This window comes from Engraulis encrasicolus, chromosome 6 (assembly GCF_034702125.1).
Source record: "Engraulis encrasicolus isolate BLACKSEA-1 chromosome 6, IST_EnEncr_1.0, whole genome shotgun sequence".
NCBI lineage: Eukaryota > Metazoa > Chordata > Actinopteri > Clupeiformes > Engraulidae > Engraulis > Engraulis encrasicolus.
The window spans coordinates 3,648,242-3,674,959 of record NC_085862.1 but is presented as its reverse complement, the minus strand read 5'-3'; the positions used below and the strand labels follow the sequence as shown (position 1 = coordinate 3,674,959).

The window sequence follows — 26,718 nt, the reverse complement described above, 5'->3', positions numbered from 1 at the left end:
TTTGGAGAAGAAATATAAACAGGCATTTTAATCCAATCATGATGCTGTTTCTCGAAAGCATCGTTGCTACCCAGTTGGCAACTTACTAAGTTTCCAATGGGAATTTGCATTGCAACCAAGTAGGTTGCTAGCTTAGTAAGCTATGTTGTTGTTGAGAAATGCACCCCAGGTGCCTTGATTAGGAAAAGTTGTGGGTTTTTTTGTTCACCTTTTCCAACCTAATTCTTTTGATCAAAGTTCAAGAGAGTCCTTGTGCACAAGCCCTCAGTAATGCAGGTGCAGGTGTGAGGACGGAGAAGGTGAATCTTCTGGATCGAACCTGATGACACATTGGGCAAAATGCGTTGTTCGCTCCGAGAAATAAAGTAAAGAAAAGTAAGCAGTGTGTGGTGTCTCTTGAATTTTGTTCACTAATTCTTTTGATCTTTGGTTTTTTTCTACCAGTGGACGGATGGCCTACCGCCCGTGCAGCTCCAGGCCCAGAACGGCCCCACCACCAGCCTCGCCAGCCTGCTGTAGAGGGGGCAACACAGCAAGCTTCCCCCAGAAGGGTCAAAGACGTGCAAAATGGCATTGTCATTCAGTGTAACGGATTCCTTCTGCTGTAACTGTACTGTTACTGTACTGTACTACTGTAACGGTAAAAAAAACATATTTTTTAAATTGTTTCAAGTGAATGGATGACAGCCGAGGCTTTCATAAATTCACTGGAAAAAAAATAAAATAAAGAGTCGTGTTTTTTACAGTTACAGTCAGCAGAAGGTATCTGTTACACTGAATGACAATGCCATTTTGCACGTCTTTGACCCAGAAGCGCCATGGAAGAGAGCCCACAAACACGTTTTGTCGGACCGCTTATGTCTCCCTCTTTAAGGGACGCCCAATCTAGCCTCCTGTAGAATCAGGCCTCTCCGTGTGGACCGATAATGAACAAGTCCTCTTGCCACGCAAATAATTTATTTATTCATCCATTCATTCTTTCATTCTTCTTTCTTTCATTCATGTGTATTTTTATAAGTGTGAATACTCCACATCACCCGTTTTGTTTTCTGTCAGTATAACATCAAAGTTGCATGGACACTGTAGCGTTGGCTATCCATTAAGTTAAGACATACAGTGCAAATCACCATAATAACACCACCACTTGGATCATATGAAATAATTCTTGTGTAATCATTCTTACTTATTTGTGATGACTGTATTTTGAGCGGATATAGATTTTCTACATTATAGGGTTATCAGTGACAGGCCAGGTTAGCAATACTGTTTTAGCGCCTTTTGATTTTCTCCTTGGTTTCTACGGAGGCTTGTGTGTCTGTGCATATTGGCTTGCAACTGCAAGTTTGATGGTCTGGTAAGATTTATTTCCTATCTCTAGACTTTTGTATTTACCCATTTAAAACTTTTCAAAAATGCCAGCTTTAACCTGTTAGATGCAAAATGCATGCATGTATACTTGTAGTTGATTTATTGATTTATTGTAATAATTTTTGTATTCCTTTTTTTCTGAATACTATCCATGGGACATTTTGGATTGGGCTACCTCAATTTTTATCCATACAGTTTTAAAACAGGTCTGAAGTTGAAAAAAAAAAGATAAATGAGGATTGCCCCAGATTAAACACTCACTGAAACACAGTACAAAAGCGTATGTAACGACGACGGCATTGAGTGGCTTCATATCCAGTGTACAGACGATGCTACAGAAGCTCAAGATGTGAAACGGCAGAATGGAACTCTGTGTTGTTACAAAAATAAAATTTTAATTTTTCCCACTTAATATATTATTTGTGAATGTGTGTATTTTCCTATGTTTATATACAGTGTAATGCTGTTGAAGTGACCTAAAGAGAACTGGATTAACTCATAACCTCGTTCAGGTTACCACAAGGTTAAGTGACCTCCACCTACCGTAAATTGCAATTGTTTTTGATTTGATGCTTTGAGATTTTTAATATCACAGGTCTTTTATTTATTTTTTTTTAATTAAAAATCAGGAGTTAGTGGTAAATGATTCCATGGAAATAGCTTTTGACTTGGACTCCTCCAACTCCCATTGTCATTGTGACACAGCACTCCACAGCACAAAAAGTGTTAACTGCACACTGCACACAACGAAATTGCATTTATACCTCACCCGTGCAAGGGGGCAGCTTTTTTAGCTTTTTGCAGCTAAAAATGGCTATTTTTGGTAATTCTAAATGCCGGACCATGGAGAAGATCCCCTTTTCATGTATGAAAAGTGTTATTTTTCCAGTCACAATGAATACTTAGAAATTGATGGTGGTGGTAAGTATTCATGAAAAAGGTAACATTAGTGAATGGGCAGCATGAATTCTGAAAATAAACTACAAACCCCAACTCCGATGAAGTTGGGACGTTTGGTAAACAGTGAATAAAATCAAAATGCTATCATTTTCAAAACATTCAATCTATTCATTAGATGGAGAATAGTGGAAAGACAACATATTAAGTGTTAAAACCGAGAAAAAATATTGTTTTGGGGGACATATGTACTCATTTCTAATTTGATAAACCCAACACGTCTCAAAAGAGTTGGGACGGGGACAATAAATGGCAGCAAATGTCGAGGAAGACTAAAAACAAAACAAAAGACAACACTTAACAGTTAAATACATTAACCGATGAGATGATTTTATATAAAAAACAGTGTTAATTCCTATCTTGGACATGATTTCACCAGCTTAAATGGTGGGTGTATTCCTTGTCATGTTTTGCAATGTTTTCCTTTCTGTAGTGCTTACAGTGTGACAGGTCTTGACCAAAAACCCACCATTTTATCACCTGCTGGTCCTTATGATGGAGCCAAACTGTTAAAACATAGTAGAGAATGCAATTTGACCTTACTATGTGGCAGTAATCGAAGATCTCCCTTCAAAATATAATGCATGAGTGGCTTTTCATGCTGTTTAAAACCCATTTATACCATTCAACACTGTATTTAACTCTACAGATGAGTGAGAACATCTTAACCAATGCACTACTGCACCCGCATGCCATCATGGAGGCTGACTTTTGAAGCTAGCACTAACACAAGTTGGATGGTCCATTTTCACTGTAGCACAGGATGTGCAATGCTCTATTATTGTCAAAAAGAATGGACTTCTACAACTTCTGCTGACTTCTGTAAGCAAAGGACAGTTTCCCATGTCTTCTGGGTCTATTTCAAGTGAGCTCAGGTGCTTAGGAGAATGTTACACCCCTGTATCATTTTCATGCATTAAGCATTCTTAGTATGGTCAATTTTCAATAGCTCTAATTCCTGGAGTGCTAGAGTGAGACTACAGCCAATATATATTTCATGATGTCATGAACCTATACAATGATTTTATTAACAAAAATATGTCTTATATACACTCAATCATGGTAAATCAAAGGGAATTCAAAAATGTATGTAATAACTATGGTAATTATTCCCTTTGCATCTTTAATTCTGAGTGACTCAGCCTCTCTGTGATGATCTTATACCTGGACACCTATATTGTCCGTCAGTACAATTCATTTTGAAATGTTCTTCTTTGTTGTTTTATCTTATTTGGATGTTTACTAAATTTCACTGATCCCCGTCCCAACTGTTTTGAGACGTGTTGGATTTATCAAATTAGAAATGAGTACATATGTCCCCCAAAACAATATTTTTTCTCGGTTTTAACACTTAATATGTTGTCTTTTCACTATTCTCCATGTAATGAATAGATTGAATGTTTTGAAAATGATAGCATTTTGATTTTATTCACTGTTTACCAAACGTCCCAACTTCATCGGAGTTGGGGTTTGTACTAAACATCTCACACAGTGTCCCTTTAAGAATGCTGTCCATCCTTTTCAGTTTATTCTCATAGCAAAATAAGTCGAACCCTATGGCTCTTCTGGTAGTAGATGACCCATGAAATAACCCGATGGAGGTCCTGCCATGGCCATCTGGTAGGGCACTCGCCTGCCATGCGGCTGACCCGGGTTCGATTCTTGGCCCGGGTCCCTTGCCGAGCCGACCCCTCCCCGTCTCTCTCCCCATTCGCTTACTGTCTACCTCTCATACTGTCCTGTCCATACTAAAGTCTAAAAGACTCAAAAAAAGACAAAACCCAATGGTGACTATACAAGTTGTGTAACACCCACCAACATAATAACCCAGCCAATGTAATAAAAACGTCCAGTTCAGACATAATAGACGTCTTAAGCTTCACACCAAGGTAATAATTTATACTATACAATAATAATATTACGTTGGCTGGAGGCAACAACTTTTTCATTGGCACGAAATTATTACATTGGTCGAACTTGTGTTACGTCTGAACTGCACGTTTTCATTACTGTGCGCTGGCAGGGTTATTACATTGGTCATTACATTGGTGGGTGTTACAAAGTTAGTTAAAAATATATATATTGAAATTTGTGTTAAGGTGCTGTAGGAGATCCAGATGAAAGGTCATTACTATAACAGGCCAGTTTTCAGGAATGAATCTTGGATTGAATCAAACTTCATCTACTCTACCAAATTTGGCACCTGCTTCTTCCAATCTATTCACATTTTTTTCTGTCGTTGTACTTCAAGTTTCAGAGTGTTTTGACAGTTGTTTATTACTCTTGAATCCTTGTTGTAAGGTAAAAACAGTTTATACTTTCTCTTAAAGGGACATGTGTGATCTTTTAATGTGTGATGGCAAATGAAGTCAAACTGGATATTGGTACCAAAGTTAATGACATTAGTCTGGACGATGGCAACATGATAATGAGGGATTTTTAAAAATATGTTGGCCTACTGAACAAACAATCAAAGCTGAGACTTAGTAGATAGTGTTATTATGGCTGGTGCAGTCAAGGCAAGTGTACTTTATTGTTAAAAAAAAAAAGTACATAAAAGGGTTAGCACAGAAGTTTGAAATTGCGTTTGACCAGTCTCCAATGTGCAGTTAAACTAAGACATGGACACACACACACACACACACACACACACACACACACACACACACACACACACACACACACACACACACACACACACACACACACACACACACACACACACAGTGTGTGCAACAAGAGGACAAACATACTGATGAACAATAAATACTCTCTCTCTCTCTCTCTCTCTCTCTCTCTCACACACACACACACACACACACACACACACACACACACACACACACACACACACACACACACACACACACACACACAGCAGCAGAGAGTACAATCGGTGGTCATATAGGTTGTATCCTGTAGTTTAGAGGCAGTGTAATATACAGTATAAGGTGTGAAGGGTAAATTTATAAATTATTAGTTGGTATTATGAAAATGGGCACATGCAACAGTCGGTTTGCCATTCTTGAAAGTAAATTAATAAATTAATATTATCATCTATTTTTCATCAGATTAACCATGAAATGTCTGTTAGACTCTAGGTCTACTTGTAAACCATCTTTTTCAAAAGCCAATGGTTATTGACAGTTGGCCTACATCAGCTTCTGGATAGAAAGTACAGGATAACTTAAGTGTGGGATAGGGTCTTTATGAATTGATTATTAACACACAGATCACAAAAACAATAAGTTCCTCTTTCTATTTGGTTACATAGTGGCAGGCTGAGTCACATGATAGAAAGTGATCTTTTTCATCTCTCAGAATTGATTATCAATGGCCATTATGCCCCCCCTTCTGCGGGTGTCTGCGTCCGCGCATGCTTAGTACCGTGACGCCGTGTCTCCATGTGTAAACGGCTCATTATTTGGCAACCAGAGAAGCAACGGGCAGGGCCGAAAGGGGATCCCCGGGATTTTTACACCGAACTAAGGGGTAAATAGTTACTCTCAACGCGTGGGAAAGTCTCGAGGGAAGCTACTGCACCATCACTCCTCCGTAAGTTCAGCCCTGTGTGATGCTGAAGCGAAATTTATGTTGGTAGCAATTAAATGACCTCGAAGATAACAAGTTTTCGTAGTCCCCAGTATAACGTTACTTGGCAAGCTAGCGACACAGAGCTAGCCAGCTAACGAGTTAGCTAGGTAGCTAAAGCGTCGTTGGAAATGCTAGGTAGCCAATGGTTTGTCTGGCACACTGGTTGTAATTAGCCATACACCTAACGTTAGCTATTGATGGCTAAGAACAAGCCTACGATTCTTAACGAATTGTCTTCAATATCTCAACCATTTGAAGTGGTATACAAGTCTGTTTGGGTTGTAAACAGTGTAAGCTTGCTGAAATTTGTCAAGTTGACGTAATGTGTTTTGGGGTGGTTACAAGCCATCGAGTTTACGTTACCCCAATTAGCTATGAATCCCACGATTGTTTGTTACGGAGTGTCTGTCCGTCTGTCTGTCTGGCAAGCGGAGCGATTGTCCGAAGACGGGACTACTCGTTAACGTTAGCTCGCTTGCTAAGTTTACTGTTTTTGTACTTTTGGTTGTAGTGGTGTAAACATTCTTTCTGTCACAGTAACACAAGAGGGGAGATTTTTAAGACAGTTTTACAGCAAAAACAAGTTCTTCAGGTAGACGAATAAAGTTTACGACCCCACACAAACATGAGATGTTGATGTGCTGGCTAAGTAAAACTAGCCAGCTGGCTCTTCAACATTAGCCAAGTGAGCTAATGTTAGCCTATTTGGTTGTTTGCTTCCATAACCCAAACTACTGAATAATTTGTTATTGATATACAAAATAACGTATCCTTTACTAATGATTAACTTTTCTGGCCCAATTAATTCTGGGGTTATTGCCAAAAGTTACTAGCATTTTCAGTTAGCCGGGTAGCTATCAAGATGCCGCTAGCTTATCGTTCAGTGGAGAAGCATTTTAGTGTCATTGGCTGGCTACAGTGAAAACTTTATCCAAGGAAACGATTGGGATCCACTTTTTGAATAACGATGTTTATGTTTGAAATGGAGATCTGTCGCCTCCAATAACTAATGGGTCCTTTCGATTCTCGAGGGGGGGTGGGTGGTGGGGTTAATGGTTCCTTAGTTGAGAGACTTAACTCGACGGGTAGTTGCGGGTATCAATGTCATAATAAAGGTTTGGGATTTAGTTTGGACTCAAATCTGGAGTTGTAACACCGTTTTTTTTTGGCTTATGGTTGCGGGTTATTTTGAAATGAATGCGTAGGCCTTTGAGTTTGCTGTTTAATTGGATGTTTATCTCACGCATAACCTGTGTACGTTCTTGTCATGTAATCCTCCGCGCAAGCCGTGGCAGCCGGGTTATTTTAAACCCTGAAAAAACGCACTTCATGGGTATTTAACATTACTAAGTAGCGCTTTTGATCATTTCTTCCTTTCGAGTTCGACTCCCATCACACTTGCCTGTCCGTGTTTTGTGAATGGCAACCGACCGTTGCGCGTGCCCATTTTCACATCAAGTGCCACTAAACATCAGCGTGAAGAACGGATCTAATCTCCAGTGAAACGTGAGCGTTAATAGAGCCGTTGTGTGTTAAGCATCCAGGAGAGAGACTTGACACCACACAGCAATTCAGGGGGGTCGCATTGGTTTGAATGTCATGGAGAGTAGAGCAGTGAAGCTGCATCGAGACTGTTGACCCATCCGGAAAAGGGCCTTTTTGGAGTAACTTTGTCAGACAGGCTTGACTGCTGATTTCGGCAGTCTACATATTTCCATTGCTTGACTTAAATAACGCAGGCCTGTACAGAGCACTTCATTCTAGTCCCATGCAATGCAAACATCACAGCTGTGAGTGAGGGAATGACTCCAGTCATGTTGTCACGCAGAGTGGTGTGAAGAGACCTTAAGTTATCAATGTGTGTTGACGATAATACAAAAGTATCCTATGCCCTACAACAACAAAGCCTGTGAAAACATGTCTTTTGAAATGTAAAGCATATCATTGTTCAATTATAGGCTTAAAGTGCAGCAAGACGAGTATACACTTGACTTGACCTACTACTGGCCTTGTAGTGTACTACAGTGGCAAAAGAGGAAATAAAACGTGGGACTCTGGGTGTAGGATGACTCAGAGCCGAGCGGGACAGGACTCACTGATTGTGTGGAGGTGGATTTGTGTGCTGTAAAGAGGGCAAGTGATAAACAGGAAATGCAGAAAACTGACACGTAGCCAGAGGGACCAGCCAGTCAGATGCGTCGCTTCGTTTGGCCCCTGTGTAGCCCTACTTCCTGTCTTCAAAACAGGGTTACCGGGCAGAGTCTCCGTCTGAACTCCTGCCAAGACCTCTGTGGACCATGCTGTTGAGGTACTTGGTGTAACGTAGGCCAACAACGTGCATCATAGGCCCTCGCCATGCCACAGCAAGGGAAGGCTTAGGTTGACCAAGGGGCGGCAGGCAGACAAAATACAGCATTGTTGCGTCCTAATGCGTCCCCAACAAAGTGTTACTGTGATGCAGATTGACTGTGCTTGCTTTTTATTCCCTCCACTAATGCTGCTTCAGATTCCCCATTTTTTTCCTCCCAAATTATGATAATTTATGGAAGTGTCCAATCGTAGGCCATTCTTTATCTTTTTCTCTATGTCATCTAGAAAGATTCTAGATTGATGGGCTATATGGCGTACGTTGTGTCTGCTTTCCCTTTTACTTAATGACTCTCCTAATGCCTTGGAAGAGGTTTTTGAAAAGACCTTTGCCCTCTCTGCTGCGCAGCGTACTCAGAGCTTGAACCTTGTAGCCCACTGGTCTGATGAACAGAGGCCCACATCTCAGAAAATGGCAGCCAAATGTCTTTAAAAAAAAAAAAAAAACTAGGTCAGTCAGCAGCAAGCACTACATTTCTGACATGGCAGAAGTGGCTGGCCATTCAGAGTGACTCGTGTTTTTAAAAAATGCACAATAAATGCCAACAGGGGGTTGAGGACCGGTGCGTCCACATGTGGCTTTAAGAAAAGGCGATGAAAGGACCCATAACAACAATGCCCATGTTTTTCTAGTGTGTCTCCCAACAATAGTTTGCCACTGTGTGTTGTGGTCGGATAGTGCTGACACAGCAACTCTGGAACTCTCAGTGCTACTGCGACATGAATGCAGCATCAAGGCATTCATCCAAAGGCTCCCAGTCAGACAACCTGTGTGTTGGAGCAGCAGGCAGCAGCAGCAGCAGCAGCAGCAGCAGCAGTGACGTCTCCCTCTCTGGGGCTTGGTGGTGGGTCATGGCTCCTCTTGTTGACGTGTAGCACCTTAATCGCAGGTGTTAATTATTAGATTACTTCCTGGCGGCGGGCATTGTTGAACAGGACTGTGAAGCTGGTCTCTGACTATGACGAGCAGAGCAGAATGAGTTGAAGGGGATCTTCTGTAAGCAGCATGACATTAATGGATTTCATTTTACACTAGGTATACTGCAAGTAGGGATGCAAATTATCGATTAATTCATTAATCATTAGTTGATAGCCTTATCGATCGACTTACGATTAATTGATAAGCAGCGTTTCCCCCCCAAAAAACTACTAAATCTAAACATTTTAATTAAATTTTAATATTAAATATTCCCACTATTGACACCCCTCTTCACACACACTCTTCACATGTCCATTTCACCTGGGTCTCTTGTCAGTTGAATTGTCGATTTAATTGCGATTAATGTTTTTTAATCGATTAACGCATTGATCAATTAAAGTCGAATAATCGTTTGCATACCTAACAGCAAGGTATTATATACATCAATACATGACACGACATGACCACAGACGCTGGGCATAAAGGGCCTCACTTCATTGAGTTGTGAAATTCTGGACTGGAGAATCGACCCCAGTGTTGGTGTTGGTAAAGAAAACAAGTTAAACTGGAGTACTTTCAGGCCTTACATGTGAATGTGATTGAGTTCTGGCCTGGCCGCGGCCTATGTCCCCTCCAAAGTGATAGATTCATTGACCTCATATGAGGAAGCGTTACTAGCTGTGGGTTTGTTTGGGTTTCATGATTTTACAAGCATATTTCTTAATTGGGATTTCATTCAACCATTCATTGATGCTTATTTATAGTCTGCATTAACTAGGTTCACACTCTATCACAAATTAGCGAGGCAATTTATGTGATGGCTCGTTCAACCTGGTCGTGCTGATTCCCCATTACGGCCTGCTGTTATGAAGTGATCAAGGCTGAGACAGGAATTGGGCGCGTGCAGTCCTGTTCGAGGTGTGTGTGCGTGTGCTTGTGTGTGTGTGTGGTGTCTGTCTGTCTGTCTCTGTGTGTGTGCGTGTGCGTGCGTGCTCGCGCATGCGCTTGCACATGTAGAGGTGGGGGAGGGGTGGCTGCGCTGTAAGTGTTTGCTGCTTCGTGTGTGTGTGTCTCTGTGTGTGTGTGAGTGAGCGAGTGAGCAAGCGCACAAGAGAGAGAGAGAGAGAGAGAGGGCGAGAGCACGCAAGAGAGAGAGAGAGAAAGAGAGAGCATTCTTTTGTGCTCACATGTGGCAGATTGGCTTCACTTCACTTCCTGGCCTAGCGCTGGCTGTCATGTGTGTTGCTAGGAAGGAAGGCAGGCCTAGGCTACCAGGTGGAGCCCCCAGCAGCCGCAGGGTTAAAGACGTCCATTTTGTTAGGTAACACCCTAATGGCCGCATTGGTGGCGTCAAAATGGCAGGGCCTTAACCCTTGATATGCAACACTGTGCCATTATGGGGGCACTCTCTCATCCTCCCTCCAGTCACCCACAAACAGCTGTGGGTGGGGTGGGAACAAAGGAGAGAAATGGGCGTTCAGATTGACTACAGTAGAGACCCCTGGGTGCAAGAGGGGAGCTCAGGGCCCTGTCGAAGTTCACTAGAAAGGCCCCCTCTATGCTTTATAACCTGTGTCCATACTACAGTACGCATGTGTAGTATTATCATTATGTAATGGGTTTCAGAGAAGCAGTGAATTCTCTCTGCTGAACTGGATCGGAATGTTGGAATGGAATTGTAGAACGTTGAGTCATTATCATGCAGATTTATGTATAACGTGGGTCTGTATCGTCGCATCAGGAAGATTCCCAACTGCCTCGTAATTTTAGTCGGTTCTACAAGCTTTTTTCACTAATGTGTCTGTATGTATGTGTGTGTGTCTTGGGAGGGGGGGGAGCGGGTGTTGTCACAGAGTTCCCCACATCTTCGTAGCGTAGCTGTCTGAGAGTGGCATAATGAATGGTTTGTGGATGCATGGTGCTTATGCTCTTGGTTCATTCCCCAGAGGAGGCTGTTGCCTCAGTGCTGAGCGCCGCGGTGGGCCTCTGGAGGACTCGGGAGAGGGAGGGAGCATGTCTACAGCCTGTGTATACTAGCCCTCATATGCGGCTCCGCTACAAACCAAACCAGAGATACTTAGCCAATAGCCAAGTGGGCCTATCTTAATGTTACTAGTTACTACATGGTACTACATGGTCACAGCGTTGACATTGTGTGTGCATGTGCGTGCACGAGTGTTTGTTTGAAGGTGTCTGTGGGTTGAGGTGGTTCTTCAATTCTCAAGTGAGTCATGCCTGGACACCATTTGATTTGGTCCACTGTGTATCTTGGACATTGTGCTTTTCAACATGCCCATGAAGTGAGGAAGGAGCTGGTGGGAAATAATGGACACATCATGGTAATGTTACCAATATGACGTGGTTAGGGTTAAGGTCGGATCTTTATATCCTGAATGGCAAAAAAGTATTTTTGGTGTGTTTTGACTTCAAATGGAATGATTTCAGGTAGAAAGGGAAATGACCGTGAATGTGACGTTAGGGTTGGGTCTCTTTTTTTTTTTCTTTTTTTTTATGGCGTAAGAGTTTACCCCACATGTCAGTTACTATGAGGCCGTTATTTTTGGGAGGCCCGTTAAAATAGTAAGCTTATGGTTTTATAGAGGGTAAAATACAGCCTAATCTTTACAGGTCTGTGTATGCATGTGGTTAAAAGTCCATAAAGATCACTGATTGGATCAGTAGTCCTTCTGCATTGTTATACTCTGACACCTTGGACGGGTCCAAGTTCAGACATTTTAACACCTCAGAGTCCAAACCCGATTCATGTGAGTGTTGGATATCGTGCCAAGCTGTAGATGATTTCTGTCCGTCTGTCGTTCTTTTTCTTTTTTTTTTTTAAAGATTTTTTTTTTAGTTTTTTTATGACTTTATTTGACAGGACAGTCTGACAGGTGGACAGGAAGCGAATGGGGAGGGGTCTGCAAATGACCCGGGCCGGAAATCGAACCCGGGTCAACCACATGGCAGACAAGTGCCCTACCTGTTGGGCCCACGGCAGGGCCTCGTCTGCCATTTTCATCTGGGGGGAAAAGACCACATTGTAGCAGAAAGGCAGCAGCGCCAACTCGATTAGTTTCTATGCAAATGTGTAACGACCTGTTGGGCATGCTCCTCTATGCAAAAATGAGGAGCAAAGTCCATATATCAGAAGTGCATGCATGCTCCCCTAGAGAAGAGAAGACACATGTGATGTGGTCTTTAGGAACACGGCTGAAGGGCACCAGTGGGTCTTCTCCTCTCCCCCCACCTCTCTGACCATCTCTCTCTCTCTCTCTCTCTCTCTCTCTCTCTCTCTCTCTCTCTCTCTGTCTGTCTCTCTCTCTCTGTCTCTCTCTCTGTCTGTCTCTCTCTCTCTGTCTCTCTGTCTGTCTGTGTGTCTCTCTCTCTCTCTCTCTCTCTCTCTCTCTCTCTCTCTGTCTCTCTCTCTCTCTCTCTCTCTCTCTCTCGCTCTCTCTCTCTCTCTCTCTCTCTCTCTCTCTCTCTCTCTCTCTCTCTCTCTCTCTCTCTCTCCCTTGCTCCCTCACTCCCATCTCCACATCAGATTATGTCCTTTTATGGCCGTGATCATATGACACTGGCTTTTACCCAGACTGCCTGCCCTGATGCCTTTACACCCAGCGCTGCGTTACAGTTATCTACTCGGCAGCGAGCATCCTGCTCTTGAAAGCAGCTTAGACCAAATCCCCTCTCTGGCCTTCTGCACTCCCGTCTTTTCTCATGCCGTACGTACTACGTACATACGTACACGATCTGATCTGATGTCAAGTCATCTGCCAATTTGCAGGCCATCATTGTGATGGGCATGTAGTGAGCCGTAGCAGCAGGAGGATCTATAGGGTTCCCACTGGTGCTTAAATTTCAAGGTTGTGAAAATGCTTGAATTTTTGGTGAAGTGCTTGAAATTTGTGTCAAGTCAAACTCAGTAAGCCAAATCATAGAAATAAATTGTTCAGGTAACGTCAATTTTAGGGTGTCGAATGGCAAATCCCATCTGACCTCTCACTACCTCCAGATTTTTGATAAGAATGCAGGAAATTGCTTCTTAGAATCACAATTTTCTGGGGGAGGACCCCCACATCCCCTTCCCGCTACCTATTAAAGGTGCTGGAAAACTGAAAATTTGGTGCTTGAATTTGTTCATGAAAAAGGTGTGGGAACCCTGGATGGGCATGTGGCGAGCCGTAGCAGCAGGATCCATGTTGTTGACTGTTTTCGCCTCTCCTTTCCTCTCTTCTCCTTGGCCTGCGGCTATTGAGTCTGACTTCTTTACCTAACACCTCTGTCGTATGAGTCGTATGATTTGGCTAATTGTCCTCCATTTTAGTTGCGTATGCGTTGCTAAGCAGCAGGGAATGGGCCTGGTAGCCAGCAGCTACTAGGGGTGCACTGTGCAGCCGTAGCAGCAGCCCTCCCCTACCCAGAGACCCCCCTCTCTCTACTCCATGCTCATCATGCCTACTTTACCACACACACACGCCTATTCTATCACTCTCTAAATCTGGTCCCTGTTTCTCGAAGACATGTTTGCAAACCAGCTGGGCAGCATTGCATTAGGGAAGAACGTTGACTTGGACCCCGTTTCTCGAAAGCAGGCCCAGGCTAATCAGTTAGCAACTTAGCAGGCTGCCGTTGCCAGTGGGAAATTGCAACCAAGCAAGTTGCCAACTTGGTCAGTAAAAAAAGTCTATCAAACACTTTTGAGAAAGCCAGTCGAGGTTATCAATGGCGCGGTTGAAAATCGCACCCCTGAACTGAGCAGGGCATTGCGGTGGGTGCGAGACCCCCAGGCAGTAGGGTCAAAGACGTCTTTGTCATTCAGTGTTACGGACACCTTCCGCCGACTGTAACGGCAAAAAAACATGATTTTTAAATTGTTTTAAGTGAATGGATGACAGCCGAGGTTTTCATGAATTCCCTGTAACAATAAATAAATAAAAAGAGTAATGTTTTTTACAGTTACAGTCGGCAGAAGGCATCCGTTACACTGAATGACACTGCCATTTTGCACGTCTTTGACCCAGCAGCAGTGGCAGTGGGGAGGTAGGGGAGGGGAGGGAAGGGTGGTAGGGGGACAGCTGTAGCATGCGGCCGGCTTGGTCGGCTGCGGAGCACATGCTGTGACCACCATGGCCTCCACGGCCACCTCTCTTTGTCCCGTGATTAGCGGCCATAAACAGCAGGAGATCACCTCCCCCCGTGCCTGTGGTGCCTGTGGTCATCTCCCTTCAGGGGTGCATTTCTCAAAACCAAAGTTGCTTACTGCATTAGCTACTTTGTTGTTTTCAATGCATTTTCCCATTGGCAACTACCGAAGTTGCTAACAGGCTAACAACTTCTCTTTTGAGAAATGAACCCCTGAGCAGTTCCTCTGAGCTCCCCTCAGCTCCGACCGAGCCACGACATCGTGGATCTTTTCTGTAGACGGTGGAAACGCCGGAAAGAACAGGTGCTAGTAAGTTATGCCTCTATGCCTCCACAGCCATTTTTCTGGTGGGCCTACAGTTCGACACAGCATGACTCGCCCACCACGTTTTGCTTTTCGATTGGGCACGACACAGATCAATTGAAGGACAAAAAGTGGCGGCCGAGTCACACTGTGTTGAGCTGTAGGCCTACCAGAAAACTAGCTGTGGAAAAGAGGCATTAGTGTATGCAGGGCTGATAGTATTCAGGCTCCATGCCTGATTTCAGGCTTGACAGAGTTTGCAAAAATAAAAACATTGATAATAATTAGCCATTAGGTTATTCTAATCTCAAAAAGTGTTACAGGTTCAGGGGTTTCTTCTACTATCAGGCTTGAATAATGGTCATATACAGGCTATTAAATGTTTGAATAATGTGTCAAAATAGGCCTACGTTACGTCACTATGCAGTATCTTGTCATCGTCGTTGGAGCAGGGGGAAAAGTTCAGGCTCAGGATTTTTTTTCACTATCAGTGGTCTGCCAAGTGCCAATACTTCACCACCCCCTATGCCTGGGCCTGTGCATGTGCTTGGGCTCATCTCCCTTTCAGAGCAGCCTCTCCGCTCAGCTCCGACCAAGCCACCACATCAGTGGTGACTGTGAGGAAACTTTTTTTTTTTTCATTCGATCGGCCACTTCAAATTTTATGAAGTCCTCCAAGGGCGCTGCACTATGAACACAAACCAGAATTTCCCCCTGCGATTTAGGCCTATGTTGAGTGCGGCCACCTTTTACAACAGACCCCAACTTCACTAGGTGTCATGAAAATATAACTTAATTTCTAAGATGGCTGTACAGAACATATTTCATGTGAAACTGCATGACATTTAAAATGATATCGGGGGCCGTAGAAGACGGCCTCTTTGGCCATAAACGTCCCCCGGCCGAGCCACAGGTTCCAATCCCCACCCATGCTGTACACTGTGGATCTCTTTTGTAGACCACACCGGAAATAAACATGTGCTTGGAAGTTAAGTTGGTGTATGTGGTCCCTGGACAGTGGTTCGCCAATACTTACGGTACCGTCCTAGCTTTGAAAGTTGATGTCGATGGATAAGTGATGAGAGGAGTGAACAGGTTTGATAAATGCATGTCGAGCTGTCTGGTCTTTACTTTATCATGCCACCCAGTAGGGATGCACCGATACCACTTTTTTGAAAACCGATCCAAGTACGAGTACATTAATGTGTGTACTTGCCGATACCGAGTACCGATACCGATACCTTTTACCACCAAAATACAATGAAAATAAATGCATGGCCTTGTTTTTTTCCACCTGTAATATTTTTATTGTCCATTTCCATGTAGATTTAAATGATAGTAAATGTATGAGGTGGCACTTTTTTCCATGCTGATTTCAAGTCCACAGAACATGACAAGATTTTGCATTGTTTTGAGTAATAGTAGTACTCATAGCTGGTATCGGCAAGTGCTTGACGAGTACGAGTACAATGAGCAGTATCGGGAGCCGATACCGATACCAGTATCGGTATCGGTGCATCCCTACCACCCAGCTCTTCTTTCGTTGATTGTGCACAATCATGAAACAGTAAGAGTATGGCACACCTGTAGAAGTGTATTAAATCTTGAGCAGCCTATACCTCTATGGGACATGGTCTGAAAAGCAAAGATGTAAAAGCCTGCTGAAAAAGCTATTTTTATAATGCACACACAAACGCATCTGTGTTTTTTTCCCTCTCAGACAGAAGCATACAAAGCATACAAAGCAACTCATGTCTTTGTTTTTCTGAGCTCCACTTTCAGTTTCTCTTCACTTCTCCCTGACAAGTGTGCTAGCCTCTGTGTCTTTAGATCTGTGATTGCATTACATCACTAGCTTGCAATGCTGCAGAATGACAGCGTGGAGATTCCTGATTGAATATTTGATTGACGGCTCTTAATTTTTTTCTTTTGTTTGTTTTGAGAGAATCAGGACTCGATGGGCCCAGTTATTTTGGTTGTAATGTTCTTCACCCTCTAAGTCAAGAGTTAAGCTGAAAGCAAGTGGACTTGTCTTTTCAAACTGACTGGTCACTTGATTAAATGGGCAATTTTGCAAGCATCACTTCATTTCATATTTGTGTTATTTTACAATGCTTTGCTCTGAAGAGCACAAAAGAACCCGAACATTCACGTTCTGCTGTTTTTTTTTTTAAAGCTTTTAGTGTCAGGAATAGTGTTCTCCTAACTCATTTATCTGGCTTCCATATAATGTGTGTGTGTGTGTGTGTGTGCGTGCGCGTGCGTGTGCGTGTGCGTGTGTGTGTGTGTGTGTGTGTGTGTGTGTGTGTGTGTGTGTGTGTGTGTGTGTGTGTGTGTGTGTGTGTGTGTGTGTGTGTTATCGGTTAACAATGTAGCAATACTGTTAAACTTGCTCTACAGCGTCATGTGTCATCAGAGCATGACATGACCTTAATGATGTACCCTAGTCCATTTTTCTTTCAAATTACTTTGATTTTCAGCAAAGTACTTGGTGCTATTTTTATAGCCGTATACCTTTTACGTAGCTGTTGGGAGAGTAAGCCTATATGACCACTTTATTGTGGCTTTGTTGTTGTTGTTTTTTTTTTTTTTATTCCTATCAAATATTGTAACCAGTGGTTTGTGTACTTTATAACCACCACACCACAAATCTATAGCTTGCTTTTATGGAAATACATTTATTTATTTTCTTTATAGTTATGAGGCTGACATGGTATGTGTCAAATTACACCACACACAGACCACATTCAGATCTAGAGTGCATCTGTGGAAGTATATGGTCATGCTTTCACGACGTAAATATCCACTCTGAAGCAAGAGTGTGTGCAAACAAGAATATGCTTGCTAAAGCAATTGTTTTTAAAGTAGGCTGTTGGAACTGTTTGTTTTGACCAGGTGTTCTTCCCCCTTGATTCTTGTGACTCATTTTCACCACGTTTTAAAATGAAGCATCTATTGATTTTTTGATTTTTTGATTTTTATTATTAATATTATTGAGTCAATTGAATTCTGGAGTGATCATCTGTCTATTGGTACTACTGGTTTTCCTTTACGGCTGCATGCGACGGTAACCCTCTGTCCCATACTGACACTGTTTCCCCCCCAATGCCACATATCTGAATTCATAATTCGTCTTCTTAATGTTTTTTTTTTTTTGCTACTCTGTTTTTTTGTGACACTGACCAGAGAGAGTATAGGCCATCCAGGGAAACGATGAGCTCCCCGAAGACCGTCACTGGCTTAACAGTAGTGTGTGTGTGCGTAAATGTGTGTGTGTGTGTGTGTGTGTGCGTGCGTAAATGTGTGTGTGTGTGTGTGTGTGTGTGTGTGTGTGTGTGTGTGTGTGTGTGTGTGTGTGTGTGTGCGTGTGTGTGTGTGTGTGCGCAGTGTGCACTCTGCTATGGCGTCTGTTCAGCTGTGTTTCCTGTTGTTGCTTCTTAGTGGTCGATGTCGGCCATCTTAGGCTGGTTGACTTTTGTTTTGGAATGCTGCAAGGCCCCACCTCTCTCGCAGACCTGTGTGTGTGTGTGTCTGTGTCTGAGTGTCTGTGTGTCTGTGTGTGTGGGCACGTACGCACACACACGCACACACATAAGTTTGCTGGCAGGCCCTGTCTCTCCAGGGGTTAAAAACCTGCCTGAGCTTCTCTCGCCCACAGACCAGTTGAAACCGGTTCTCGGGGAAGTGCTTTGTCTGTCCCATGGAATCCTGGGAAGGGTCATGTGGAACCCTGATGATGTCACTGGGGATGAGACGAGAGGGACCTTGAGTCAGCTTTCTTTATCAGATGCAAGATTGTGTGTGTGTGTGTGTTTTAAGAGAGAGAGTGGCAATTAGTTATGGCCTATTGTATAGACTAATATGAAGGTTAATTGATTTTAAATAAACTAATTGATCCTTAAATGTTATCTGATCTATATCTGAGCTGTTGGCTACTTTTCCATGACTTTGGAAAAAGCAAATGTCAACATAAACAATTTGTGGGGTGCTCTAGCTTCCGTCCTGTAGTACCTATGCTGGTCTTAAATTATGTGTTGTTGAACGTCACGTTTTTTTTTTAATCGCGTACTTAATCAAGGGTATCAGGAAGTTATTAGCGACAATTAACTAATGTTGAATTGATTCAATGTGAAACATACGTGAAGCAGACACTGATTTGATGGTTATTTTTAAGACTTCTATGGCGCCGTCGTCTTAATACTGTCTGACTTCCAAGAGTTGGTGTGCGTCGTCCAGTCTATCATCTTGGTAGAGATCTTGGCAACAGCACATTTGAAAGTGACCTGCCTTCAGTCCGACTCCGCACAGCTTTGATGCCAGAGCAGGTGTTGTTGCTGCATGCTGACAGGCTTGACGTGGGTTTGTGTACCCAGGACTCGTTGGAAGGGTTCACCCTGAAGAGCAGTGAGCAGGCCATGCTTTAAAGCAGTGTTTTTCAACCAGGGTGCCGGGACACCCTGGGGTGCCACAGGCCCCCCTGAGGGGTGCCGTGGAAACGTGGCCGATAAATTAATTGCGTAATATAATACATATTTGTCTAAGTTGATAAATGAATGTTAAGTCAGTGGAATCTTTCATCTGCCATTTACACACAATTAAGTAAATTTAGGTCACCCTAGTAAGTTGCAACTTCGAACATAGGTTGTGAGACATCTCCAAATGTGCTACTTTTCCAAGCTTGTGTGATATTGGATGCGATGCCATGTTACGGCTTGTTGGTTTGGGGTGCCTTGACATCTTTCATGAATTGAAAGGGTGCCTCGCCTAAAATAAAGGTTGAGAAACACTGCTTTAAAGGAGCTGGGGTGCCTTTTCACTGCTTGCGTGTGTCGTGCATAGACCCCCATTCTGTCCATCACAGGGAAGGTAGCACCAGAGAGTGTTTATGGGTAGTACGAGAGAGTAATCTCGTTACTTTTTCCGGGTGGTATTGTCCACTAAGTGGCGCCATCCAGACAGCGCAGAGGAGCGTCAAGGAGTGCAGAGGCTGTTGAAATGNATGGGGTCCCATGGAGCTCAACCACGATGCTGCCATTGCTTTGGGAGAGAATTGGTGTCATCGTTTCATTTTATTTTTCCAAAAGGCAGGATAGATTATCCTTTCAAACAGCAGTTAGTTTGAATGTTTAAACTTGCTGGATCTTTGTAAAATACGTCTTTATTGTCAATATGACGTCACGAGTGGCTTCACGCATTGCGTTTGGATTGGTCGGTCGGCTGCATTGCTGTGATCACGACGGCCGTAAAGCAATTTTGTTAGCAAGATGCTAGCGGAGCCTGACTCATAAATGCCAAAGCTGTAGGAAATCAGAAGGACATAACTCCCAGGTTATTGTACATTTCATTGAAATCCACATTGGTTTCTCAGAACTTACAGTAATATTGTCAAGTTTCAGCAGACAGCAAGCACAATTGCCAGTTATTAGCGCCAGCCTTATGACCTCTGCTGTCTCGACAGCGCTCCCTAGGTGAACTGCAGGCACGGGTTTGAGGGCGAGATTCAACACTGTATGTAAACCCACTGTGGTAGCACTGAGGGATTGACATCCATCAGTCCAGAAAACTACCACATGATATGAAGTGATATTGCTTCCAAGCTTCAAATCATCATCATCATCATTATTATATTTAAACTTTTAAAAATGATGTGTATCCTCTTGTAACTTATTCTACCTACAATCTGTCATAGTGGTATTCATAATTTTATTTTATAACATTGGCAAATGTGAATTCGTGGGGTGTATCGAACCGTAGGTCTGAAATCGTGATACAAACCGAATCTTGAGTTTAGTGTATCGTTACAGCCCTAGTACCGAAGACTTGTTGGAAGGGTTCACCTGGAAGAGCAGTGAGCAGGCCATGCTTTAAAGGAGCTGGGGTGCCTTTTCACTGCTTGCATGTGTCGTGCGTAGACTAGGGATGGGGATGGATATAAAAATATCTTAACCGGTTACTGAGACTCATTAACCGGTGGTTAACCGGTTAACCGGCAATCTTAAATGATATAACGTTTGCGTGCCTGATAGGCACAGCACTGATTTTTTTCAATTTTATTTTTCACATAAGCCTTTCTTTTTGCTGCTCAGACAGGGTCTGTCATGTCCAGCCAGTGTCGCCAGATGGAAAATGCTGAATTATCGTACCAAAACCTCAAAATTATAGTTTTTGGGGGCTTTTTGGGAGGAAATTATTATTATAATTATTATTACCGGTTAACCAGTGGCAGAAAATTTAACCGGTTATTGTTGATCCGGTCGACAATTGGTTAACCGGTTACCGGTAAACATCCCTAGCATAGACCCCATTCTGTCCATCACAGGGAAGGTAGCACTGAGAGATGACTAAAAAGCACGTTGTTCTAGGAAGGATGCTTCTTCTTCAGAACCGCAGAGTTTATAGTCTGCGAAGTGGGATTATAAGGCAATTTATCAGTTGCTTGTTTGAGCGGGAGTATGTAGGGATTCAGCTTTTTAGCAGTAGTTTGTTTCATTTTGGTTTATGGTTGCTTGTAATCAAAAATGTGCATCTGAATTCAAGTCCTTGTGGCGGGTGTGCATAACTAGTCAGCTAACAAAAACAATCAACTGAATCCTCATCCAGACAAAAGTAGGCGGAAATATTGTGTGTTTTAGCTCTTTCCCTCCCACTTGCCTGTACTGCATGCAAGCTTTGCATTTTCCTGCACTTGCCAGAGGGTTAGCTGTTAAATGCAGCGACTGTAATAAATGATAGAAGTCCGCAACACTGTTAATGCTCCCAGTGATTTTATTTGCACGACGTTTCGGACCTTCGTCCTTTTTCAAGTGCAACAATGGACAAAGGTCCGAAACGTCGTGCAAATAAAATCACTGGGAGCATTAACAGTGTTGCGGACTTCTATCATTTATTTCAGTTACTCTATTTTGTCCAGCACCTGTGCCACTGATGTGCGCGCATTCTCCACCTTCTTGAGATGCAGCGACTGTGCCTCGGGCATGCACGTGAAAATGGCTGACAATTCTATCCATAACTTGTGCATCCAAAATGACTGAAGGTGCATCATTCCTTCAAATGCAACATGACAAGCTCACAGAGTTGTGTGTTATTTATGTGTGCATGCGGCGTGTAGGCCTACCTGTGTACCTTACTGATCAGGAAACGTGTGTGTGTGTGTGTGTGTGTGTGTGTGTGTTCGTGTTTTGTTTGTATGTGGAGGTTCATAGATATACTCACTGTAGTAAGTCATGGAGCAAGCGAAGGCTCAATGAAGTGCCTCTGATCATTGTCAGACTACATGTAGGCCGCGTACTGTCTACACCTGGCTGACCAGGAAACTTGTGCTGTATGCTGTCTTTCTGTTTCTGTGGGTGGATGTTAATAGATGTACTTACTGTAATAAACCACAGACCAAATTTAGACTTGATGAATATGCTCATCATTATAATAGTATATTATTAATAGATACTTATATACAAATCAACAAATGGAAATATGGCATAACATTACCATAATAATAAAGGAATAATTATATGAAAAATTATATACAGTAAGTCAATACAATGGATAATGATAATGTTATGATAATGATGGATAAATATTACCAAAAAAACACTATACAGCAAGTCTATAAATTGCATCTTGTCTGTGTGTCCACTAGGTGACAAGATGTCGGAGGAGGCCGTGCGTCAGACTCGCAGTCAGAAGAGGGCGCTGGTGGAGAAGGAGACGGTTCCCTCGGAAGCCGAGCTGAAGCGCATCAAGCTGGAGCACTCGGACCCACAGCAACAGCAGCAGCAGCAGGCCGGTGTCGGCCCGGCTCTGGGGCTGGGGCTTGGTTTGGGTCTGGCCGTGGGCCCAGGGGGTGATGCCGCCGCGGCCGCCGCCGGGCTCCGACTAGGGACCACCAACAACGCCGTGGTGGCCGGTGCCCCCAAAGTGGGCAGCCTCCTCAAGGCCGGAGAGGTCAAGGCCACCATCAAGGTGGAACTGCAGACCAGAGACAGAGGAGACGAGCCCGTGGACATGAGCACGACCAAGAGGTGAGATGGCAACACACCATACCAACCCAAGGCTGATAGATTTCAGGCTTGACAGAGTTTAGGTTATTCTTATCTCAGAAAGTGTTACAGGTTCAGGGTTTTCTTCTACTATCAGGCTTTAATAATGGTCATACACATGCTATTACATTTTTGAATAATGTGTCAAAATAGGCCTACGTTACGTCAGGAAAAAGTTCAGGCTCAAGATTTTTTTCACCATCACCCCTGCACACCACAGCACATCACACTACCGCATTACGTTGGCGACACGTACACACGAATTTGGCCAACGGAAGCCAACTTATTTGTGAAAATACTCTTTAATATTGTGCAAATGTGGAGCGAATTTCGCCTGCGGCAGCCAATAAGATGAACAACAAATCTTTCAACCGGTTGGATTCGCTGCCACGACCTGTTGACCGTAGCACTGTCAGAGTGGAACACTGAATTTCGCTGCGCTCATTTGGCCTGCACGTGTCCCCGGCGTAAGCCTGACCTTGCTAGATGCAAGTGCTCCAGACCAAAAACATCTCCAGGTTACGTCCGGGCCGGTTGTTCTGGAAAGCCTCTTGACTACCAGACAACCAGCCAATCAGCAACACAGTTGACCCATCCCTCTAGTTATTAATGTTTTTCAGTGTTATGAAGTGTCAACGATTGTGTTGAGTAGAGTATATTGCCGTATACATAGCCCTTTGCCAACCGTGCCAGACATATTGAAACAAACATCAATCTTCCATTTGTCGAGTAATATGTGTCATCTTTCCACCCTTTCCCACTCTCAAACTGGCTCCCTACCTCAGGCTAGCGCTTTGGGTTGAGATTCAGATCCGAACAGTTGTGCAAAGCAGCATGGGATTTCTCAGGCTACCTGTAACACTGCCCAGCTGAAGCAGCAATGTCAGAATCTTACTCTGTGCCTGTTCCTCCGTCTCCTTGAAAAACAGGAAGCTTGCATAAATGTATACTGCCAGAAACAACACCTGTGCCCTTATTTATCAACAGTCTCTTGAAAACCATCAGAGGGGCCGAGTATACGAGGATGATGGCAAGGCAAAACGACATAATGTTTTATTAGAAGTGCCTTTCGTTTAAATTGCTAGGGCTTGAAGATGCAAAAACCTGAAGACGACCTGGGTTGTGTCTCCTTCTAAACGGCAAAAAAGCCAAAACGTGTTAATGTCCATTACACCTTCACGTTACACTTCTCCAGAATTTTGCATCTTCAGGCCCCGACGGTGATGTTGCCGTTTGAATGAAAGACACTATAGATAAAATGTGTTATTGTTTCCAGGCATTGGAAGGCATCTGAAAATTGAAGACGAGACTCCACTTTTGTGTCTTCTGTTTTGATCGACACCATATAAACTTGGAGTAAATAACTTGTACTTGCGCACATACTATTTTTTTTTCTTACAACACGATCAGTATTTATCTAACGTGATTAGACGGGTACTAAATAAACCAGTAAGGGATCTGCAATGCAAACTCCCACCTTCTGAATCGCCTGTATGTCAGCCTAATTAGCATCCTGAAACACCCCATATTAACCACAAAGGGTATTAGCCTTCCCTTTTTATAGACTCCAAGTCAAATTATAAAAAGCATAACTTGAGGAGGATGCAGCGTCATGGGTAGCAGGCGTGTGCTGTTAGCAGTGTGGTTATTCGACCGCTGAATTGAAAGCATATTTTTGAGCTCCATCAAGTTACAGGTTTGGAAATCACAGACTTTTTGCATAGTCATACATGCTCCTAGCTCACAAGGCAAGGCAAGTTTATTTGTATAGCGCATTTCATACACAGGTGCAACTCAATGTGCTTTACAAGATTAACAAATGCAAAAAAAGAAAGGAAACATGGAAGAAAGAAGGAATTATATTAGAGTCAAAGAACATTTAAAACATTAAGATAAAACATAAGGTAAAATGATAAAAAATGAAATAAAAAATAAAATAAACATAAATAAAAAATAAGAATTTGAGCTAGGGGAAAGCATCTGAGAACAGCTTTGTCTTGATTCTAGATTTAAAGCTATCAATAGTGGGTTCATTTTTTTACGTAATCTGGAAGCTGGTTCCAAAGCTTTGAAGCATAGAAGCTAAAGGCTGCCTCTCCACACTTTGTTTTGACTTTTGGAATCATCAGCAAATTCTTCTCCGTTGACCTTAGTGACCTGGTTGGTGCATACAGCTGAAACATATCTAGTAGATATGTGGGTCCCATTCCATTTAATGATTTAAACACAAGTAGCATTGCCTTAAAATCAATTCTGTAGCTTACTGGTAGCCAATGCAGCGATCTTAAAATTGGAGTAATGTGGTTGAACTTCCTTGTTTTTGTAAGAACCCTTGCTGCTGCATTTTGTACAAGTTGAAGCTGTTTGTTGGTCTTTTTGGGGAGGCCTGTAAAAAGACTGTTACAGTAATCAACCTTACTAGAAATGAAGGCATGTATTAGCTTCTCCAGATCATGTTTAGACATAAGGCCCCTAAATTTAGAGACGTTTTTTATGTGATAAAATGCAGACTTAGTAATAGCTTTCATGTGACTGTTGGAGTTTAGGTTACCGTCAATGAGGACCCCAAGATTTTTAACTGTATCCCTTGCTTTCAGTCCCTTCGGATAGTAGCAATCTTTTGTCTCTCCTCTCTTTTCCCAAGTATAATTACTTCAGTTTTATCTGTGTTCATCTGGAGGAAATTGTGAGACATCCATTTGTTAATTTGGTCCATGCAATGATAGATCAGTGCTTACTAATGGATGCTAATGCTTACTAATGGATGATAAATGAGGCCCCTGAACTTCTGCCTGCTTGTCATGAAGGCACTTGAAGCTGTTGTGCAGGTCTGCCATGTGATCCAGGCTATGAACCAGAGCTAAACGTTTGTCTGTCTGATTAAAATTTCAAAGGAAATTAGTCCAGGATTTTTTTTTTTTTTTTTTTTTTAAAGGACATTACTATCATTGTTTAAAATTGAACAGAAATATTGTTGATCTACTCTTATCTTTATTTTTTGCTATTCCCCTAATCAGCCATGTCCCATCATACTCATTGAGCTCATCCCAGAATGTTTTACAAAGTGAAACGTCTTCTGCATGCATGGTGGTTGTTATCAGAGAATGTTTCAATGTATGTAGCTATTATATCCCCTACACGCACGCACGAGTGTGCACATTTTTCTCTGGTCATTAACTGAATAGCACTGTAATGAAAAGAAGATGTAATGAAAAGCCTTTTGAAATTTACATCAAAAGAGTGTAAAAGTATAGGCCTACTATTGCATTGCAGGAAAGAGGCCCTCAATCTTTTCCAACTTGGTGCCCACTTGTAATTTTCACAAATGTTCGTCGGCCACCTCTGACTCAATAAACAATACAACTAAAAAAAAACGTCAGCAACAAACACACAAATATTACTTTGATTTTTAGAAAATAATTTCAAATCCCACTTGGAATACCATCAGGGCCCACCGTTTGAGAATCACTGTTGTGGGTGGTCTGGTCTAAGTATTTAACAACCACGATTTTAAACCAAAGCCTTTTCCATAAACCGCACTAATAAACACTTGGAAGCCAATCTCATTGCAAGCCTTCTGGTCTTTTTATTTTTATTTTTACAACACATGCTGTTTATGTCCCCAAAATATTCCTATTTATAGTGTCTGTGTCATTTGGAGTGTCGTGAGCAGGATGTGTTGCAGTTATTTTTGGGCCCTTTTGGCTGTGACGGTGGTCGAAGCTGACTGGAGTCCTAGAGCATTTGTAGTAGTAAACGGTGAGTGAGTGAGTGAGGGCTTTAACTCCAGTAAGAGAGTAGAGTAGAGCAGCGTTTCTCAACCTTTTTTATGCGAGGCACCCTTTCAATTCATGAAAAATTTCATAGCACCCCAAACCAACAAGCCGTAACATGGCATCGCATTCGATACCACACAAGCTTAGAAAAGTTTGGAGACGTTCGAAGTTGCAGCTGACTGGGGCGACCTATATTTACTTTATTGTGCGTAAATGGAAGATGAAAGATTCCACTGACTAGCATTAACTTATCAA

General features: G+C 42.7%; 2 protein-coding genes across 4 annotated transcripts in view; both read left to right on the top strand.

Moving 5' to 3' along the window:
* The window catches only part of mau2 (MAU2 sister chromatid cohesion factor), a 29,230-nt gene extending 27,448 nt beyond the window's left edge, over positions 1–1,782 (top strand). For both annotated transcript variants that reach the window (XM_063200476.1, XM_063200474.1), the window contains exon 19: positions 445–1,782. In XM_063200476.1, coding sequence (XP_063056546.1) covers positions 445–519 — 75 coding nt within the window. In that variant the 3' untranslated portion in view covers positions 520–1,782. The remainder of the gene's footprint in view (positions 1–444) is intronic.
* Positions 1,783–5,741: 3,959 nt separating this feature from the next.
* The window catches only part of gatad2ab (GATA zinc finger domain containing 2Ab), a 38,959-nt gene continuing 17,982 nt past the window's right edge, over positions 5,742–26,718 (top strand). Inside the window, exons 1-2 of one of the 2 annotated variants that reach the window (XM_063200472.1) lie at positions 5,742–5,880; positions 22,288–22,669. In XM_063200472.1, coding sequence (XP_063056542.1) covers positions 22,296–22,669 — 374 coding nt within the window. In that variant the 5' untranslated portion in view covers positions 5,742–5,880; positions 22,288–22,295. The remainder of the gene's footprint in view (positions 5,881–22,287; positions 22,670–26,718) is intronic. The other variant, XM_063200471.1, reaches the window with a different exon arrangement.